Source organism: Scyliorhinus torazame, chromosome 14, assembly GCF_047496885.1.
Source record: "Scyliorhinus torazame isolate Kashiwa2021f chromosome 14, sScyTor2.1, whole genome shotgun sequence".
Taxonomy (NCBI): domain Eukaryota; kingdom Metazoa; phylum Chordata; class Chondrichthyes; order Carcharhiniformes; family Scyliorhinidae; genus Scyliorhinus; species Scyliorhinus torazame.
Window position 1 is genome coordinate 73,796,462 of NC_092720.1, and position 22,927 is coordinate 73,819,388.

The 22,927-nt window shown below is 48.7% G+C and overlaps 1 protein-coding gene across 1 annotated transcript in view; it reads right to left on the reverse strand.

Moving 5' to 3' along the window:
• Positions 1-22,927, reverse strand: part of LOC140389813 (mitofusin-1-like) — a 115,559-nt gene that overhangs the window by 32,308 nt on the left and 60,324 nt on the right. The window contains exon 14 of the mRNA XM_072474353.1: positions 7,826-8,055. Within this exon, the coding sequence (XP_072330454.1) occupies positions 7,826-8,055 (230 nt within the window). The remainder of the gene's footprint in view (positions 1-7,825; positions 8,056-22,927) is intronic.

Below are 22,927 nucleotides of genomic sequence, written 5' to 3' on the forward strand. Positions count from 1 at the left end.
GTATGCCACCGCCGTCACAGACCTCATCAGCAAATGTGTGAATGACTGCGTGCCAAAGAAAGCAGTACGTTCGTTCCCCAACTGGAAACCATGGCTCAATGCCCCCCCGCACCCAGTTCCTGGTACACTCGAGTTTATTGCCCTCCCGGGTACATTGCTTTGTCTGCCTGGCCCACTTCGGGATCCACTCCTTGTCCATAAACTGATGCAGCCACACCACCATCGCCCTCGGCGGCTCGTTACCCTGTAGCTTCCTTATCTGCGTCCTGTGCATCCGGTCCACCTCCAGGAGCCGTTCGAAGGCCCCCTCTCCCAGCAACTTCTCGAACATCCTGGCCATGTACGAACCCGGACCAACTCCCATGCTGCCCTCCGGCAACCCCACAATCCTCAGGTTCCGTCTCTAGGACCGGTTCTCAAATCCTACACCTTCTCCTGTAGCCGCCTGTGAATATCCCACATCCCCCACCATTTCCTCCACCTTCTGGATCGCCTGACTCGGAGATTCCAGCCTCATCTCCATGTGGTTGATCCCCATCTTAATCGGATTCACCGTCCTCGCCAGGTCCTTCAGAGTCTCCTTTCTCTGCTGGGTGAACTTCTTGTTCAAGAAGTCCACCAGTTGCTCCATAGACCAGAGATATCAGGGCCGGTCCCTTACCCTCCACCATCGTCCTGTGGTACAGCTTCTCGCTCCAACTGCTCCTTTCACTGAAAACCACTTCTGGTCCACGAATCCATCCACTGATGGAACACCCTTTTCTTCCACCACTCCTGCACCTTTTTTCATCAACAAGTCCACCTGTTGGCTGGGGAAAAGGGTCCCAAAACACCGCCACAAGCGGGAGCTACCAAATGTGCGACCACTCACACTATGGCCGCCACCGGAAGTCAATCAGATTGTAAATATAAATCATCTTTAAGCCACATCAAGAGCTAAATATCTGTCTGAAAAATAAGATATACAAGAATCATATCTCCAGACAAAATTTGTCGGGACTTTTAAAATGAATCCGATACTTTTGATTTTAACCACTTGGCTATCGAAACTAGTCCTTCTGTTGGCTCCTGGAGGAGGTTCTCAGACAAAACATTATCACCTGAAAATTCCTCTCCAAGTCACTCACAATTATAACTTGGAAATATATTGCCGTTCCTTCATTGTCACTGGGTCAAAATCCTGGAACCTCCCTCCCCAATAGCACTGTGGATATACCTACACCACATGGACTGCTGCGTTTCAAGAAGGCAGCTCACCACCACCTTCCAAAGTGTCATGGGAATGTCCCTTTAAGAAATGTGTGTTTATCAAATAGCTTCAGTGATGTCATTGTGTGGGTGGAGCTGGGCTGTTGTTCTGTCTTTTACTTTCGTTGAGAGCTGGGAGCTGTTTGTGGCTCCGAGTTTTACTTTCGGTTTCGACAGTTGGGAGCTGCATTCAGAGAAAGAAGGGTTTTTTTTGTCTCTCTCTCTCAATATATGTTAAAAGGTGTCCAGATCACTTGATAATTTAAAAGTGATACATGTTTTCTGTAAAGAATTCATACCTACTGTTTTGTGGAAAAAGGGATTGTCTGATTTATGGATGTTGTTACTTGAGTGAATCAGTAAAAGGGAAGTTATTAAGGGTTAAATGTAGAGTACTGTAGCTGTGTGGGGGGATGTATTTTGTAGTTGATAAAAATGCTTATTGTGTGTGTTTAGAAAATGTTAACTGAATTTGTAGAATAAACATTGTTTTTGATTTAAAGTGCTTAAGGCCTCTGTTGCATCACAACTGAATATTAGGCCCTTGTGCTCCTCATAACCAAAATCTATAAACAGTTGTAGGTCAGGTGAACTCCATGATATACTTTGGTGTTCTCTAAACCCTGGCCCATAACACAAGACTAATTCGGCATGGGCTATAAATGCTGGTTGAGTAGCCAGCGACATGCATATCCCATGAACAAATAAAAAAAATCAAAAAGCCTGGATTTTGTTGTATGAATAAGGGAGGCTGTCATGATGGCCGCCATTACGGAGTAAAACTGACAGCAGCATCTGGCACCCGCACATGTGTAGTTAAGTGGAAAAATGAGGAAGTTGTTGTCAGAGATACTCTACTCCTCCACAGGATGTGCTGTTTTAGGATTTGCAGATTTAATTTACAGAATCACTGTTAAAGTGCGATTTAAGCTAATTATCCACTATTATTGCACTAAAGATTAAAACATAAATCTTGTTTAACGTGCAATAACTGAGGTTTTCAATTGTGTAGTAAGATGTAATTGTTGCAGAATAATCTTTCTGATCCCAATGAAATCAATCTTACACAGAGCAGTCTCCTTCTCTTAGAAGAAAACTAGTGCTGCAGATAAAAAAAATTCTATAATTTGTAGGCGGGTCCTATTTAAATTTCTTCCTTAATTCCATGTGCATGGTGCATTCTTGATTTTACTTTCTGTATAATTATTTAAATAAATTTAAATTTTCTGTTGTTAACTGCCTGCTTTGCTTCCTGGATTGATTCTTCAGTCTGATTGGTTGATCAGCTTTCTATTGCTTACCCTGTTGATAGATGCTACAGATTGACTGTAGAGGGTATCAAATTCAAGCTGACACTCTAAAGCCCACAAAAACTTTGTGGGCAATTGTTTTGTTAAACGACAAGCAGCATCCCTTTGCCATTGAATGCAAAATCCAGGCAATTATCTTTCTACCTCTAAACGTTTGAAGTGTTTTATGTACAGTACATCACATTTTAAAAGTAATTGATTAAAATAATTAATCTGAAATCCGCACTTCATTTTTGTCACACTTTCAAGTAAACGGGATCTGTTTCATTAATCATTCTGTTTGTTCAAAATTCTGACTGCTACACCATGAATCAGGAATTAAGAATCAAATATCACAATCAATTAAATCACTTGTTTCTTCAAACTGCTTTGGGCCACCATTTTCCTTCCTCACTCAGGTCAGCATGTGACATTATAACAAACCATTAAAAATGATGCCATTTAAAAACTTAACAAGAAGTCATTTAAAAGCTTACACTACACAGACTTGACTCTCTCTCTCGGAGCCTCAGGGGTTGACATTGCATCAACCTTACTGAGCATTAGGGTGTTCTATCCCCTGATGACAAATTGTGTGTATGGGAGATGTACCTTCAACCACGCTGCTGTGTAACTTCAATACCAAAGCTTATTAATACCAATATATCTAACATGCACATGCACATCTTTCAATATTACTGAAGTGTGTAAATTTTTTAAACCTTTGCGTCAGGCATGTGATATATTATTTCAGTAAATTTGGTGTGCTACAGCAATGAGCATACCACTGTCAGACCTCACCTGTAGCAGGACTGTGTAAACATCAGAAACTGCATTTCAGGTTCTTGACTAATGTGAAAAATACTACACAAAGGGCTGGATTCTCCGCCCCGCCACGCCACATTTCTGCTTCACCCCGCCGGCGGGATGTTCCATTATGCTGGCTGGTCAATGGGGTTTCCCATTGTGGGGCAGCCCCACGCCGTCGGGAAACCCTAGGGCTGCCAGCAAAATGAAGCATCCCGCCAGCGGAGATCTACGATACATGTATAATTAACAAAAGAAAATTTGAAGTCTGAAGCAGATGGTACATATTCGCAAATATATAGCCACTTTATGTATGTATCAATCAGAAAAATCTGTACAATAAACTAGTTTGTTCATGTTTTTTCAAACAAAAGGAAATTTGAATTACATTTAAATAATTGTGCAGAAAGTAAAATCAAAATGGAACATGCACATGGAATTAAGGGAGAAATTTAAATAACAAAGGAACAGTCCACTAGTTAAAATTAATTAAGCAAATTCATTGAAATTTTGCAATCAGAGCCTCCAAAGAAGCTGAAGAATTAATCTCGCACTCATTTCAACCTTTCATTCTCTTCTGAATAGAAGTTTACAGCATGAAAATTAATTTAAGTGTACAGCCTAGTGTTAAAATCTATAATAGGAAGACTGGAAGCATGGGATAAAAGACATTTTGCTGTACCCTTGATACCTCAAGGACCTTAACCTTGCTCTCCGCAAATTGATATATTGGTCCTTTCAGCCTATATTATATTGTGAGTCTTTGACTCTTAAAATCCTAACCCTATTTTCAGCATGTAGCTCTTATCGATCTATCAGATTTTAATATTTAAAAATAGAATCTATTTATTTTGTGGCTAAAGTACACTAAATTTCATCAATGAAAAGCGATTATAGTGGTCACATTTTTCCTGCACTGCATCCCTTGAAGAATACAGATTTTTATGATTTCAAATTAAACAATAAAAAATTATTTGAATACAGAAAGTATAATATTTTTTAAACCTCCTGTTCCAGCTGAAAATGTTGCAGCGAAGGAGACTGGGTACTTGGTAACTGAGTGAACAGGGTGATTAATATTGCATCTCCTTAACCAATCTGATTCAAGGATTGTGAAATAAACAGCTCAGGGATTGAGGAAATGTAGATTAAAGTGGGTGTATTCAATATCAAATCAGGTACAGAAAGAGCAATAAGGAAGAGGAAAAAAACCAAAATCTTCAACAATTGATCCATGAATGAATGAGGTGACACACATGTAATAGTTAATTGGCAGCAATGAATACTTATCGCATTGTTGAAAGAGCATTTATACTCAAAATGACAAGACTGAACTTTCAGTGGCAAAGTTAGTGTCTGCATATCATGTAAATATAACAACTTCCCGCCATCCGATATATTTCAAAAGGGTGAGGCAATTGGCGATAGCAAAATTTAGATATTCACATTTAATTGTGCATCTTCTCTTGCCTGAAGTTGCTGCACCATTTATGCAGAAGTAACAGGGTGCACAATGTGTGCTCAATGTTACTTTGACAGCAAATTCTGACCCAATACATAAGCCCGTGGTAAATTGAATAAAATCTCCTTTTAAAAAAGGAAAAAAGAACTACACCAAATAATGCTTACTGCACAGTGCCACTAAAGTGCAGGAGTTTTTAAACAAACTTATTCTTTTGAGGCCATACTATTATTTGTTGCAATAGGCCCATCTATGATCAACTGCTATTGGTGAAGGAAGGTTTGGGGCCGCACGGTAGCCTTGTGGATAGCACAATTGCTTCACAGCTCCAGGGTCCCAGGTTCGATTCCGGCTTGGGTCACTGTCTGTGCGGAGTCTGCACATCCTCCCCGTGTGTGCGTGGGTTTCCTCCGGGTGCTCCGGTTTCCTCCCACAGTCCAAAGATGTGCAGGTTAGGTGGATTGGCCATTCTAAATTGCCCTTAGTGTCCAAAATTGCCCTTAGTGTTGGGTGGGGTTACTGGGTTATGGGGATAGGGTGGAGGTGTTGACCTTGGGTCGGGTGCTCTTTCCAAGAGCCGGTGCAGACTCGATGGGCCGAATGGCCTCCTTCTGCATTGTAAATTCTATGAATGAACAAGATCACATAAACAATGAATAAGGTTGGCTTATGGCAGGTTTTTGTAAATTCCTCTTGTGACAACAGAAAAAGCCAGCATTAAACTGCTTTTCTTCCTCGTTATATTTTTGGCAATTTGAAATATGACTCATCATACTCACAGCTTTAACTATCTATAATACAGGGGTCTTACAATTATTTGTACTTCCAGTTGTCACACACCCTATTGGAACTTGATTTACTCCTTTTCGAGAATTTCTCATACCCGAGTAAAGTTTGTGACATACTAACAGTAGTGCCTGTACATTGCAATGCAGTACAAATGATTGTTTATTTATCTTCCAGGCCTCCATACCCTACTGGAGTCCAAATGTCATGCTCTAGTCTAAGTCAGTGGATTCCAGTCCTACTAGGCCGACATGCCAACAGAAGATCATTAGACCTCCTGGGACTGGATGAGGGTGCTTCCCTTCATCCTCAGCCATTACACTATTTGGTCATATTACAGTACAAATTTTAAATTGCTACTAATTACCATCCTGACTTTAACACCCCCATCACACTTACTGATCTTTTGGACCCAGCCTTCAGTCCTCCCCATCACCACCTGCCTCCCTCTCCCATAAACCATTCTCAAGCCTGTTTCTCTACTTTTGCCAGTTTTGAAATTTGCCTTCAAATTTGTTACTTTGTTGATTTTCTCAATCGGTCTCCTCTGCCCATGGTTCCCTCTCCTGATCTTGTCATCACTTGTATCTTGTAGTGTTATTAACCAGTTTAAACTGTACAGGAAAATATTAGTTTTTTTAAGCACGTGTGGTACTTATTAAGTGTTTACATATAATGCACAGCAAATTATTCTACTGATGAAATGAAGCATCCTTTTAGGATCACACGGTCTAACTGCTGTCAAACAAAAATGAAGTAGACCAAACTTTAATTGCTCTTCAAGTTGAAAATCAGAAGCCTAATTGCTTTCTTTTATTCATGATCGTTCAATCAGGGTTCAGATACTTTGGCTCCTGTGTCAATTGAAGTATTTTATACTTCCTGTGCAAGAGAATATGGGTTTAAATTGTGCAATACTTGAAAAGTGAGAGATATGCTTTATAGACATATGGTTATATTACTAAAAGATCCACTGTTTGAACAGCTCATAATAAATCAAATCATCTGCTGTTTCAGAAAGACACATTTTGACATACAATTATTCCGCTGCTAAAGACAGTATACAGTATACATGAATGGTTTGATGTATTCAGAACATTCGATAAAGAGTAGGTCATTCAGCCTGTCGCGCCTGCTTCGCCATTCAATTAGGTCATGGCTAATCACCAACCTCACCCGAACTTACCCGCACTATCTCCATATTCCAGGGCTAAAGGAATCAAGGGATATGGGGGCGAAGGCGGGATCAGGGTATTGAACTTGATGATCAGCCATGATCATAATGAATGGCGGAGCAGGCTTGAAGGGCCAAATTGCCTCCTCCTGCTTCTATTTTCTGTGTGTTTCCTTTATCTCATTAGTCCTCAGAAATCTATCGATTTCTGTTCTGAACATGCTCAATGATTGAGCTTCCAGAGCCCTTTGGGGTGGAGAATTCCAAAGATTCACCACTTAAGAGTGAAGAAATTCTTCCTCATCTCAGTCTTAAACGGCCTATCCTTTATCCTGAGATTCTGTCCCCTGATTTTAAACTCACCAGCCAGGAGAAAAATCGTAACTATATTTACCCAGTCATACCCAGGAAAAACTTTATACGTTTCTAGGAGGTCACCCTCATTCCTCGAAACTCTAGGGGATACAGAGCTAGTTTCCTCAATCTCTCCTCATAAAGCAATTCCAACAATCCAGGGATTAATCTGGCGAACCTCTGTTGCACTCCCTCTATGGCTAATATATCCCACAAATAACGGGACAAAAACTACATAATAAATAATCCAGGTGAGGACTCAGCAAAGCTTTACACAACTTTTAATTATATGGATAATGTTGCTTTGGTTTCAGTTTGATTTGTTAAATTCAGAGCTAAAGTACAAAAACTTCAGATAACAGGAGTGCAAATTACTATTGGGCAATTAGTTGTCCAAGAAATGCATAGTTCAATACATGGCCACTTGCCCATGCTTGTCCAGGCTACAGTTGGCGCACAGCTAAGGAAAACTTGAAAGAAGGGAAAATAGAAATAAAAATTGAATAAGTAAAGATGATGCACCCTCAAAACATACTCCCTTTGGATTCCAAAATGTAACATTATGATCATATGGCACTTTGTTAGAAATTAGTTGCGGAAATCACTCCTAAATTAATTCTACAAAATTATACTTCTCAAAGGCTATTCAGACCGTTACTTAAAAATATATTAAATTTACAATATACGAGTTGCAATTTAGTGTACCTGAAAAGTTGGGTCTCCAAATATCAGTAGAGCCCTTCGGGCATTTTTGGGTCCCAGAAAACGATTGACCAGTGAAGTCCAACCAAGTGAGAAATGGAATTCAACATTTTCTTGGAAATCTGCACATATCTTGTCACAATTCAGGTCATAGCTGAGGTCAAACTTGTGGTATGGTAGCAGAGCATTGAGCTGATTCTGAACATTTAATGGAAGCAAGGGCTTGAGACTCCCTGGAAAATACATAGAATCTGATCAAGATGCTGTCCCTAAATTAAGCACCAATTTAAAGAAAAAAGTAACAATAGCTGCACAGTGTGATGAACGCTCAGTATGTTAATGTTATTCATCAAGGATCTGCAAACAGTACACCTTGCCCAGAATTCTCTGGCCGTTGGGATTCTCATTTCCCCTGGCAGCACATCCTGCCTGCGGGTTTCCCAGCAGCGTGAGTTGGTTTCAATGGGAGATCCCTTTGACAAGCGGCGAGAAGCTAAAATTCCACCGCCAAGAGAGACACAGCTAGTGGACTGGAGAATTTCACCCTTTATTTCCGTTGTACCATTAAAAATTAAAAACCTATTTTGAAGTTTGATGCTAGTGCTTCCCAAGAAATAAAAAATGTTTTCTATGATAATACTGAACAGGAGAGACCATCAAGAAAATTCCAGTCCATCCAGGTTGCTTGGTTTTCTTTTATCATGTTTCAGAAATTTTACCTATGTGTTTACATTTCAAATTTCTGTAACCTGCTAAGACTTTTTTTTTTAATGTTTAAGCTAACTCAGCATGTACTGCTTTTAAGCAGCAATATATTGCTTATGTGAAGACTTTTCTTCCATTTAGATAGTGCTTTCTCTGGTTCTTCTATCTAGGTTTACACTAAATCTCTCACTGTATTCATTCCATTTAACTCCTTTCATAAATGGATCTTTCTCTCCTTTCCTCCTTCCATAGGAAGAACCAAAATTTAAGGTGCCATTTCAATAGAATTTCAAAACAGCCGATCTCACATCTTAGAAGCAGAAAAAAACCTCAAGGTTTTTTCTGGTCCCTTATATTCTTTTTCTGGTCCCTTATATTCCTAGGTAACAGATATAGATGTTACCAAATTAGGAGGCAAAGCAAATAACTAGGAGCAACTCACTCAGAATCAAATGGCAATAAATCTTTTCGGTAACCATTCAATTGATGACAGATACAATTGAATGTAAATAAGTATAAAATAATTAGCACAATGACAAACAAACAAGATGAGAGAACATTTTAAAATGATACAATATATTGACTTAAAAAGGGAACCAATGGTTACAATGGATCAGCTTAGTTGCAGACAAAAATGGTCTACAGTCAAATTAGCAGAGGAGTAGAATATGAAAATGAAGATAACTTAGATTGTTGCTGTACTACTCAATTTCTTTTTGGGAGGGGGGGAGGGGGGGGTGCAAGCAGTAATCAGGAAGGAAGCAGGTGATTGTCAGAGAGATTGATCACAAGAGGAGAGTAAACGATCAGGATGGGACCAAGTGGAGTATGTTGACAATGTTCTGAATTGCAGTGGTGCAGGGAAGAACACCTTGTGGGATCATCACTGTGTATAAATTACAGTGACGAATAAGGGCTGGGAATCTAATGTATGGCTAGTTAGGGTTTAGGGCTGGGGGAGTTGGGTATGTTATTGTGGGTTTGTTGGATTTCTCTGTTGTTTAAAATGTTAAAATTATAAATGCCTCAATAAAATATTTACTAAAAAAGTGTATAGCCTTCTCTGATTAATTTACTATTTATTGACTAACCCTTGTTGCCCTTCAGATGGTGGTGGAGGAAAGATTGTTGTAGTCAATGTGGTGAAGGTGCTTCCATAATATCATTAGTTGGTGGAATTTCCAGGAATTGGACCCAGCAATGAAAAAGGAATGGCGATGTTTGTCCAACTCAGGATGATCTATTCGGCCCATCTTAACTACTCCACCTTTGAATGAGATCATGGCTGATCTCCACTTTACACATTGGGCGAAATTCTCCAGTATCGGCGCGATGTCCGCCGACCGGCGCCAAAAACGGCGCAAATCAGTCCGGCATCGCGCCGCCCCAAAGATGTGGAATCCTCCGCATCTTGGGTGGCCCAGCCCTAACCTTGCGGGCCTAGGCCAGCGACGGACTGATTTCCGCCCCGCCAGCTGGCGGAAAAGGACTTTGGTGCCCCGCCAGCTGGCGCGGAAATTACATTTCCGGGCGGCGCATGCGCGGAAGCGTTAGCGGCCGCTCACGGCATCCCCGTGCATGCGCTGTGGAGGGAGTCTCTTCCGCCTCCGCATGGTGGAGACCGTGGCGAAGGCGGAAGGAAAAGAGTGCCCCCACGGCACAGGCCCGCCCGCGGATCGGTGGGCCCCGATCGCGGGCCAGGCCACAGTGGGGACACCCCCCGGGGCCAGATCGCCCCGCGCCCCCCCCCCCCCCAGGACCCCGGAGCCCGCCCGCGCCACTTTGTCCCGCCGGTAAGAGAGGTGGTTTAATCCACGCCGGCGGGACAGGCATTCTAGCAGCGGGATTAGCACTGGAGAATCGCAGGGGGGGGGCGCCAACCGGCGCGGCGCGATTCCCGCCCCCGCCGAATCTCCGGTGTCGGAGAATTCGGCAATCGGCAGGGGCAGGATTCACGCCAGCCCCCGACGATTCTGCGCCCCGGCGGGGAGTCGGAGAATCTCGCCCCTTATTCCTTCCTATAACCCTTGATGCCCTAACTCATTAAAAATCTGTCTATATCAGCCTTGAACATTCTTTTTTTAAAATATAAATTTAGATTACCCAATCCATTTTTTCCAATTAAGGAACAATTTAGCATGGCCAATCCACCTAACCTGCACATCATTGGGTTGCGGGGGCGAAACCCACGCAAACACGGGGAGAATGTGCAAACTCCACACGGACAGTGACCCAGAACCGGGATCGAACCTGGGACCTCGGCGCCGTGAGGTAGCAATGCTAACCACTGCGCCCCCGTGCTGCCCCGCCTTGGACATACTTAATGTCCCAGCCTCCACAGCTCTCTGCAGTAAAGAATTCCACAGATTCTATACCTTCTTAGAAAAAATTCCTTCTTATCTGTGTTGAATGGGCGACCCCTTGCTCTGAGATTATGCCCTCTAGTCCTATACTCTCCCACAAGAGGAAACATTCTCAAAGCATCTAGCTGGTCAAGCCCCCTGAGAATCCTAGAAGGTCCAATAAGGTCACCTCTCATTCTTCTAAACTCCAATGAGTACAAGCCCAATCTACTTAACCTCTCTTCATAAGAAAAGCCCTCTATACCCAGGATCAACCACTTCTCTGGACGGCCTCCAATGCCAGAATATGGTGTGTGACTTGGAGAGGAATTTGGAAGTAATGTTGCTTTCATGCACCTGCTCCCTTTGTCTTTCTAGGTAATGGAGGCCATTGGTTTGGGAGGTGCTGACAAAGGGGCCTTGCCATATTGTTGCAGTGCACCATGCAGATAGCATCTACTCTAGCCATGGTATGCTGGTGGATATTTAGGCTAACATATGAATGAACGATCAATCAGACTATTTGTCCTGGATGGTGTTGAGCTTGGTGAGTTTTGTTGAAACAACACCGATCCAAGCAAGTGGAGAGTATTCCATCACATTCTCGACTAGTGCTTTGCAGGTGATGGAATGGCTTTGGAGAGTTCAAAGGTAAGCGACTCTTCATTAGTACATATCAGATTACCATATATCAAAGGCCTTCTGATGTTCTGATAATCTGATGTTCCTAAATAACATTCATAATTGTAAGCAAAAATCTTTGTAACCATAGGAACAATATTAACAATAAGTGAATTAATTAATGTTTATTTTGTTCCAAAACATGTTCACCCTTTCCTTCTCCCTTCTTATTTTCTTCCCAAGATCTATGGAACACTTAGAAACCTTTAAAAAAAAATTTTTTTTTAATTAAAGTTATCACAAAATATCAACAAAAAAAGGAACCCAATTAAGTACAAAACAAAACAACCCAGTGCCCCCCTCCCCCCGTACATAAATAAAAAATTGACACCCGCCGAAACACGTAGCAAACATAACAAATATATACACCCCTCAGATCCCCCAGTCTAGACAAACAAAAATAGAATAGAACCCACTCCCCCCACCCCGGGTTGCTGCTGCTGCTGACCATAGACTTCCTGGCAGAACGGTAGACAAAGAACGGTTGCCACCACCTGAAAAACCCTTGCACCGATCCTCTTAAGGCAAATTTCACCCTCTCCAAATTAATAAACCCCGCCATATCGTTGACCCAGGATTCCACGCTTGGGGGCCTCGCATCCTTCCACTGAAGAAGAATTCTTCGCCGAGCTACCCGGGACGCAAAGGCCAGAATACCGGCCTCTTTCGCCTCCTACACTCCCGGCTCCTCTGCAACCCCAAATATTGCGAGCCCCCAGCCCGGTTTGACCCTGGATCCTACCACCCTCGACACCGTCCTCGCTACGCCCTTCCAAAATTCCTCCAGCGCTGGGCATGCCCAGACCATATGGGTGTGGTTTTCTGGGCTCCCTGAGCATCTAACACACCTGTCCTCACCCCCCAAAAAACGGCTCATCCTTGTCCCGGTCATGTGTGCCCTGTGCAGCACCTTAAACTGTATGAGGCTGAGCCTCGCGCACGAAGAGGAAGAGTTCACCCTCCCTAGGGCATCTGCCCACGTCCCCTCCTCGATCTCCTTCCCCAACTCCTCTTCCCACTTACCTTTCAGCTCCTCCACCGAGGTCTCCTCCTCCTCCTGCATCACCTGGTATGTTGCCGAAATCCTCCCCTCTCCGACCCACACCCCCGAGAGCACCCTGTCCTGTACCATGCGTGGCGGCAGCAGCGGGAATTCCACCACTTGCCGCCTGGCAAACACCCTTACCTGTAGATACCTAAAGGTGTTTCCCGGGGGGAGCCCATACTTTTCCTCCAGCTCACCCAGGCTCGCGAACTTCCCGTCCACAAACAGGTCCCCCAACCATCTTATCCCTGCCTTGTGCCACCCCGAAAACCCTCCATCTATTCTTCCTGGGACAAACCGATGGTTCCCCCGTATCGGAGTCCACACCGAGGCCTGCACTTCCCCCCTGTGCTGCCTCCATTGCCCCCAAATATTGAGGGTAGCCACCACCACCGGGCTCGTGGTATACCTCATTGGAGGGAGCGGCAGCAGCGCCGTTGCCAGCGCCTCCAGACTCGTACCCTCACAATGTCCAAACTTTTCAAAAACAAATCACCAGGCATATGAACTTCTTTCCCTAAAGTTCCTTGTCGTTTTAGTGACCGAAAAAAAAAGTGTAATAAATACCCCATAATACGAATATCCAAATCTATTATCGTGGAAAAATAACTATCCACTAGTTATTTGGCCCTGTCCTATATTATAAGAACATTGTACAAACAACAGGTTTATTCTGCATAGGCCCATTTGATTCTGCAATGTGATGGCCTGGAATTTTCGGTAAGAATAACAATGGCGGTATCAGCGGTCACCAGCATCCTCCACTATCCATGCGGTTAAATGTAGAAATCAAAAAGTTGCTTTCCGAGTTTCCCTCTATAAGCTTCCATATAATGATACCTCGTCAAGAGAATCCATTCAAAGTTTGGGTTGGCGAGGGGAAACAAATTCAGGTATCTGCAGGTGCGGGACTTCCTTCGGAAACAGGTGTCAACTTTCCCGCTCCTACCGCTAAGGGGGATTCAGGACAGGGTAGTTTCCAGAGGGTGGGTAGGAGAAGGGAGCGTCTCAGACATTTATAAGGAGCTTATGGGGTCGGAGGAGACACAGGCCGAGGAGCTGAAGCACAAGTGGGAGGAGGAGCTGGGAGGAGAGATAGAGGATGGTCTATGCGCGGACATGTTGAGTAGAGTCAACACGTCCGCAACATGGGCTCAGTCTGACACAATTTAAGGTTGTTCACCGGGCTCACATGACAGTGGTCCAGATGAGCAGATTCTTTGGGGTGGAGGACAGGTGCGCAAAATGTATAGGAGGACACCGGCGAACCATGTCCACATATTTTTATTTTTAAAAAAAATATATTTATTCAAAGTTTTTCCAACAAAAATTTTCAACCAATTAAACCCCCCCACCCCGTAACAGAAAAGAAAAGACAAAAGAGTAAAACAAAACATAAACATATCAAGCAAACATAGTACAGAACTTATACAATGGGTTTCTCCCGCACATATTAACCCTCCCTATGTTTGTACAAATACTACTTGGGGGAAAAAAAACCTCCCCCACCCACCCAAATATCCCCCCCCCGAAAAGAAAAAAAAACCTCCCCTCCCCCCATCCGTGGGTTGCTGCTGCTGCTGACCGAGCTCCTTCTAGCGCTCGGCGAGATAGTCAAGGAACGGTTGCCACCACCTGAAGAACCCCTGCGCAGACCCTCTCAGGGCAAACTTTATCCTCTCTAGCTTAATGAACCCTGCCATGTCATTTATCCAGGCTTCCACACTGGGGGGCTTCGTGTCCTTCCATAGTAGCAAGATCCTCCACCGGGCTACCAGGGACGCAAAGGCCAGAATGCCGGCCTCTTTCGCCGCCTGCACTCCCGGCTCGTCCGCCACCCCAAATAATGCCAGCCCCCAACTTGGTTTGACCTGGACTTTCACCACCTTGGACATAGTCCTCGCGAAACCCCTCCAGAATCCCTCCAGTACGGGGCACGACCAAAACATGTGGACGTGATTCGCCGGGCTTCCCGAGCACCTCCCACATCTGTCCTCCACCCCAAAGAACCTACTCAGCCTCGCCCCCGTCATATGCGCTCTGTGAACAACCTTAAACTGCATCAGGCTGAGCCTGGCACATGAGGAAGAGGAATTAACCCTACTCAGGGCATCCGCCCATAGACCCTCTTCAATCTCCTCCCCCAACTCCTCCTCCCACTTGCCCTTCAGCTCCTCTACTAAAGCCTCCCCCTCTTCTTTCATCTCCTGATATATCGCCGAAACCTTGCCCTCTTCGACCCATACACCCAAAATCACCCTGTCCTAGATCCGCTGTGCCGGGAGCGACGGGAATTCCCTCACCTGCCGCCTCACAAACGCCCTCACTTGCATATACCTGAACGCATTTCCCGGGGGTAACCTGAACTTCTCCTCCAGCGCCCCGAGGCTCGCAAACGTCCCGTCTATAAACAGGTCCCCCATCCTTCTGATCCCTGCCCGATGCCAGCTCCGAAACTCCCCATCCATCCTCCCAGGGACGAACCGGTCGGATTCTCCCGGATCGGGGACAACACCGAGGCTCCCATCTCACCCCTATGTCGTCTCCACTGCCCTCAGATCTTTAGCGTTTCCGTCACTACCGGACTCGTGGTGTACCTTGTCGGCGAGAGCGGCAGCGGTGCCGTCACCAGCGCCCTCAGGCTCGTTCCTTTGTAGGACGCCATCTCCAACCTCTTCCATGCCGTCCCCTCTCCCTCTACCACCCACTTACGGATCATCGCTACGTTGGCTGCCCAATAATAGCCCTCATAGATTCGGCAACGCCAGCCCTCCCTGTCCCTACTACGCTCCAGAAACACCCTCCTTACCCTCGGGGTCTTGTTTGCCCACACAAAGCCCATGATGCTCCTACCTACCCGCTTAAAAAAGGCCTTGGTAATCCTAATAGGAAGGCACTGGAACACGAAAAGAAACCTCGGGAGGACCGTCATTTTAATTGACTGTACCCTGCCCGCTAGCGAGAGTGGCAACACATCCCATCGTTTGAAGTCCTCCTCCATCTGCTCCACCAGCCGCGTCAAATTAAGTTTGTGCAGGACCCCCCTGCTCCTAGCTACCTGGATCCCCAAGTACTGAAAGCTCCTGTCTGCCCTCCTCAACGGTAGGTCGTCTATCCCTCTTCCCTGGTCCCCCCGATGCACCACAAAGAGCTCACTCTTCCCTACATTGAGCTTGTAGCCCGAGAAGTCCCCAAACTCTCTTAGGATCCGCATGACCTCCACCATCCCCTCCACTGGATCCGCCACATACAGCAACAGGTCGTCTGCATACAGCGACACTCGATGCTCCTCTCCCCCTCGGACCACCCCTCTCCAGTTCCTGGACTCCCTTAATGCCATGGCCAAAGGCTCAATTGCTAATGCAAACAACAGGGGGGACTGGGGGCACCCCTGCCTCATCCCTCGATACAGCCGAAAGTACTCCGACCTCCGCCGATTCGTAGCCACACTCGCCACCGGGGCTCAATATAGAAGCTTAACCCAACTAATAAACCCCTCCCCAAACCCAAACCTCCGCAACACTTCCCAGAGATACTCCCACTCCACAAATCCCGTCTGGTCCTCATGAATCACCCCCGGGACACAGTCCTCAATTCTCGTAGCCAGCACTTTAGCCAGCAGCTTGTCGTCCACATTGAGGAGCGAGATCGGTCTATATGACCCACATTGCAGTGGGTCCTTGTCCCGCTTCAGGATTAGAGAAATCAGTGCTCCGGACATTGTCGGGGGCAGGGTCCCCCCCTCCCTTGCCTTATTGAAAGTCCTCACCAGCAACGGGGTTAACAGGTCCGCATACTTCCTGTAAAACTCAACCGGGAACCCATCTGGCCCCGGGGCCTTCCCCGCCTGCATGCTCCCCAGTCCTTTAACCAGCTCCTCCAACCCAATTGGCGCCCCCAAACCAGCCACCTCCTGCTCCTCCACCCTCGGGAACCGCAGTTGATCAAGAAACCTTTGCATCCCCTCTTCCCCCGCTGGGGGCTGAGATCTGTACAGCTTCTCATAGAAGTCCTTAAATGCCTCATTTACTTTCACCGCACTCCGCACCGTAGTTCCCCTGCTATCCTTGACTCCACCTATCTCCCTCGCTGCCATCCTCTTACGGAGCTGATGTGCCAGCATCCGGCTCGACTTCTCCCCATACTCGTACGTCGCCCCCTGGGCCTTCCTCCACTGTGCCTCTGCCTTCCCCGTGGTCAACAGGTTGAATTCCGTCTGGAGACTTCGCCGCTCCCTACGTAGTCCCTTCTCGGGGGCATCTGCATATCTCCTGTCCACCCTTAGGATCTCTCTCACTAACCTCTCCCTTTCCCTGCCCTCTCTCTTCTCCCTGTGAGCCCTGATGGAGATTAACTCTCCACTGACCACCGCCTTCAGCGCGTCCCACACTACCCCACCTGCACCTCCCCATTGTCGCTGGCCTCCAAATACCTTTCAATACACCCCCGCACCCTCTCGCACACCTCCTCATCCGCCAGTAATCCCACATCCAGACGCCACAGCGGGCGTTGGTCCCTCTCCTCTCCTAACTCCAGCTCCACCCAGTGCGGGGCGTGGTCTGAGATAGCTATGGCCGAGTACTCCGTTCCCTCCACTTTCAGAATCAGCGCCCTGCTCAAAACAAAAAAATCTATCCGGGAGTAGGCTCTGTGCACGTGAGAAAAAAAAGAAAATTCCCTGGCCAGGGGCCTAGCAAATCTCCACGGATCTACTCCCCCCATCTGGTCCATAAACCCCCTAAGCACCTTGGCCGCAGCCGACCTCTTCCCAGTCCTAGATCTGGAGCGATCTAACGCTGGGTCCAGCACTGTGTTGAAATCCCCCCCCATTATCAAGCTTCCTGCCTCCAGATCCGGAATCCGCCACAACATGCGCTTCATAAATCCAGCATCATCCCAGTTCGGGGCGTAGACATTCACCAATACCACCCACACCCCCTGTAGCCTACCGCTCACCATCACGTATCGACCCCCATTATCCACTTGTGATGAACGGTTACTGCCTTATCATCATGTAAGGTGATGTCCCCTTTAAGACCAGGCTTGGAACCCTGGGGACTCCGCCTCTGGCTCCGCCCATCTGGGAGCCATACATAAAGGCCTGCCTCATGGTCTGTATAGCAGTCAGCTCTCGTCCATATCTGTAGCATAGTTATTAGCCTAATAAAGCCTTCTTTACAGTTTAATCTCTAAGCATCATTATTGAGGGTACCTCAATTTATTAGGCTAAACTAGATTCAGGATGGACGCAGGCCTAAAACCAGAGAAGCTCAATCTGGAAGCACGAACGCCGGAGACAAAGGAAATTTTTAAATACTGGCTGCGGTGCTTCGAGGCCTACCTGGACTACGCAGAGACTCCCATCCTGGGGCCACGCAAGCTGCGTCTACTCCACGCCCGGGTGAGTCACAGAATCTCCGCCACGCTCGAAAAGGCGACGACTTATGAGGAAGCGATTGAGTTGCTCCGCAAGCGGTTTGTCAAACCCGTCAATGAGGTGCACGCCCGGCATCTGCTCTCTACCTGCCGGCAGCGCTCGGGGGAATCGCTCGACGAGTTTGTTGAGAAACTCACCGCGCTGGCCAGGGCCATCAGGATGTGACAGGGGAAGTCCATATGAACCTGCACATCAGAGATTCTTTCGTGTCCGGCATCCGCTCGACCTACATCCGGCAGCGACTGCTCGAAAACGGGGCAAAAGACCTCCAGGAGACGCTAACGCTCGCCTCCTCGCTGGAGGTGGCCCGACATAACTTGGGTACATAACCCGCGGACTCTGCCAGCCCCCCCCGGACTTCCTCAGACTCGCCCGTATTACAGGCCTTCGCCACGTGGCGACCCGCTCACCATGGGGGCACACCTTGCTACTTCTGCGGGCAGGGCCAGCACCCACGCCCACGCTGCCCAGCCCGCTCCGCGATCTGCAGCGACTGCGGGAAGGGCACTTTGCGAGGGTCTGCCTGGCCAGACCCAGGGGCCAGAAAAACAAAGAGCAGCCAGCCCGAAGGTCAGGCTCTCAGGCCCGCAGGCCTCGCAATGCTGCTGCGCACCGACCCGACACGTCCTCTTCTGACGCATCATCAGCCTCGTGCGACCTACGGCAGCGGCCATTTTACGACTCCGACTACACACGACTGGGTGCGATCACCCTCGATCAAACTCGGCCAAAACACCTGCAGAACTCCATGATGCAGGTCCAGGTCAACGGGCACGACACTGCATGCCTCTTCGACTCCGGGAGCACGGAGAGCTTTATCCACCCTGAAACGGTAAGGCGCTGCTCCCTACGCACCCATCCCACATCCCAAACCATAGCCCTCGCATCTGGGTCCCACTCGGTACAAATCACGGGGTACTGTTTTGCGGATCTCTCGATCCAGGGTGCCAAATACACCCGTTTCAAATTTTATATCCTCCCGCACCTCTGTGCACCCCTGCTGCTCGGACTGGATTTCCAGTGCAGCCACCGAAGCCTGACACTGAAGTTCGGCGGACCCTTGCCCCCCCTCACGGTGTGCTGCCTTGCGACACTGAAAGTCGCACCCCCCTCGCTATTCGCTAACCTCACTCCCGACTGTAAGCCCGTCGCCACCAGGAGCCGGCGCTACAGTGCCCAAGATATGGCTTTTATCAAGTCAGAGGTCCAGCGTTTACTGGGAGAGGGGGTCATCGAGGCTAGCAACAGCCCTTGGAGAGCGCAAGTGGTGGTAGTCCGGTCCGGGGAGAAGAAACAGATGGTCGTGGATTATAGCCAGACCATAAACCGATTCACGCAGCTTGATGCGTACCCCCTTCCTCGCATCGCGGAAATGGTAAATCGGATCGCCCAATACCGAGTCTTTTCCACGGTCGACCTCAAATCTGCCTACCACCAGCTCCCCATCCGACCAAAAGACCGCCCCTATACTGCCTTCGAAGCAGCCGGCCGGCTCTTCCACTTCCTCAGGGTCCCCTTTGGTGTCACAAATGGGGTCTCCGTCTTTCAAAGGGCGATGGACCAAATGGTGGACCAGTACGGTTTGCGGGCTACATACCCGTACTTGGACAATGTCACTATCTGCGGCCATGATCAGCAGGACCATGACGCTAACCTCAAAAAGTTCCTCCAGACCGCCCGAGCCCTTAACCTGACCTATAACGAGGGCAAATGCGTTTTCCACACCACCCGGCTGGCCATCCTCGGCTATGTCGTGGAAGACGGGGTCCTAGGTCCCGACCCCGACCGCATGCGCCCCCTTAAGGAACTCCCTCTCCCCTGCAGCCTCAAGGCCCTCAAACGGTGCTTGGGGCTTTTCTCCTATTACGCCCAGTGGGTCCCCAAGTATGCGGACAAAGCCCGCCCACTCCTAAAGACCACCACTTTTCCCCTCTCGGCTGAGGCTCAATTGGCCTTCAACCGCATCAAGGCCGACATCATCAAGGCCGCCATGCACGCGGTGGACGAAACCATCCCTTTCCAGGTAGAGAGCGATGCATCAGACATCGCCCTGGCTGCTACCCTCAATCAAGGAGGCAGACCAGTAGCGCTCTTCTCCCGAACCCTCACCGCCTCCGAGATTCGACACTCTGCAGTCGAAAAGGAGGCACAAGCCATTGTGGAGGCTGTGCGGTGGAGACACTACCTTGCCGGTAGGAGGTTTACCCTCGTCACCGACCAACGGTCGGTCGCCTATATGTTCGATAACACGCAACGGGGCAAAATAAAAAACGATAAAACTTTGAGGTGGAGGATCGAACTCTCCACCTACTCGTAAGATTACAAGTATCGTCCAGGGGAGCTCAACGAGCCCACAGATGCCCTGTCCCACGGCACATGCGCCAACGCGCAGGAGGACCGCCTGCAAGCCATCCACAATGACCTCTGTCACCCGGGGGTTACCCGGCTCGTCCATTTCATCAAGTCCCGCAACCTACCTTACTCAACCAAGGAGGTCAAGGCCACGGTCAGGGCCTGCCAGGTCTGTGCGGAGTGCAAACCGCACTTCTATCGGCCAGACAAGGTTCGGCCCGTGAAGGCCTCGGGCCCCTTTGAGCGACTGAGCGTGGACTTCAAGGGGCCCCTCCCGTCCACCAACCGTTATGCCTATTTCCTCACCGTCATCGATGAGTTCTCCCGTTTCCCATTCGCCATTCCCTGCACCGACATGACCTCAGCCACGGTGATTAAGGCACTGCACAGCATCTTCACCCTGTTCGGTTTCCCTGCTTATATCCACAGCGACCGGGGTACATCGTTCATGAGCGATGAACTGCGTCAGTATCTGCTCAGCAAAGGCATCGCCTCGAGCAGAACGACCAGCTATAACCCACGGGGAAACGGGCAGGTGGAGAGGGAGAACGCGACCGTGTGGAAGGCTGTCCTTCTGGCCCTGCGGTCGAGAAATCTCCCAACCACCCGCTGGCAGGAGGTCCTACCCGATGCCCTACACTCCATTAGGTCACTCCTCTGCACGGCCACGAATGAGACCCCTCATGACCGATTGTTTCACTTCCCCAGGAAGTCTACCTCCGGGGTCTCGCTTCCACCTTGGCTGACGGCTCCGGGACCTGTTCTTCTCCGGAGGCACGCGAGGAGCCATAAAACGGACCCCCTAGTTGAAAAGGTCCGACTGCTCCACGCCAACCCCAGTTACGCCTACGTGGAGTACTCTGACGGCAGGCAAGATGCGGTTTCCCTCCGGGATCTGGCGCCCGCTGGATCCTCCACCACAGACGCCCCTTCCCGCGCCGCTCCCCTGCAGGACCCGTCGCCCCCTACAACACACCCCCTTCCGGCCCTACCACCCGTTGGTGAGCTCCTACCGTGCGCTTCCCCTTGCGCCTTTACACACCCCGCCGGCGCCGGCTCCGCTACCCCCGGCCCTGCCTAGTTCCTCTGCCCCGACCCGGACCGAAGCTCCGACCGTTGTGCTCCCGGATGTGCCCTCAACCGGGACGTCCGTGCCCGCCGCACCACCGCCCGAACTGAGGAGATCGAGGAGGACGATCCGGCCGCTGAGACGGATGGACCTATGATGGCACTTCACCCCCGCCGGACTCCTTTTTAAACAGGGGGTGAATGTGATGAACGGTTACTGCCTTATCATCATGTAAGGTGATGTCCCCTTTAAGACCAGGCTTGGAACCCTGGGGACTCCGCCTCTGGCTCCGCCCATCTGGGAGCCATACATAAAGGCCTGCCTCATGGTCTGTATAGCAGTCAGCTCTCGTCCATATCTGTAGCATAGTTATTAGCCTAATAAAGCCTTCTTTACAGTTTAATCTCTAAGCATCATTATTGAGGGTACCTCACCACTACAATATTCTTGGCCTCAAACGACACCCGCTTCCCCACCAATATTGCCACCCCTCTGTTCTTTGCATCCAGCCCCGAAAGGAATACCTGTCCTACCCATCCCTTTCGTAACCTGACCTGGTCTGCCACCTTCAAATGTGTCTCCTGAAGCATGACCACGTCTGCCTTCAGTCCCTTTAAGTGCGCGAACACTCGGGCCCTCTTCACCGGCCCATTCAGGCCCCTCACATTCCAAGTTATCAGCCGGATTGGGGGGGTTCCCACCCCCCACCCCCTCCCTGCCGACTAGCCATCTCCTTTTCTGGGCCAGTCCCGTGCCCGCGCCTCCCAACCCTCCAGTCCCCCAGGCTGGGGACCCCCGTCCCGACCATCTCTTCTGTTTCCAGTTCCCCATTGGCCAATGCAGCAGCAACCCAAAATCCCCCTCCCCGCTAGACCCATGCCTAGCTCTTTTGCTCCCTCCATAACACTCCCGTAAGTCAGCTGACTTCTGCTGACCCCGGCCTCACCCGCCATCCCATTGACCCCCCCCGTGTTGGAATCCCCCCTCCCCCTCCACCCCAGCAGTCAGTGAGCGCTCCTCCACCCCTCCCCCCCCCGCTCCGTCTTTCCCTAGCGCGGGAAAAAGCCCGCGCTTTCCTAAGCCGACCCCGCCCCCTCTGGCGCAGCTCCTTTTGCGGCCTTATCCCAAATCCCCCATCCCAGGGCCTCCCCTCCCTCCAGCACCGACGCCCACATTCGCTCACAATCTCCCCATCAGATCTCTTCCCCCATCCCCATCCATCACCCAACCCGTGGAACATTCCCGACGCATAGTTAAAACCCTGTATACATCCAACATCCCCCCCACAACCACAGACCCTCAGTTTGAGTCCAACTTTTCAGTTTGTATAAAGGTCCAAGCCTCCTAAGGCGTTTCAAAGTAGTGGTGTCGATCCGGAAATGTGACCCACAATCGCGCTGGCTGCAGCATTCCAAACCTCACCCCCTTCCGATGGAGCACCGCCTTGGCCCGATTAAAAGCAGCTCTCTTATTT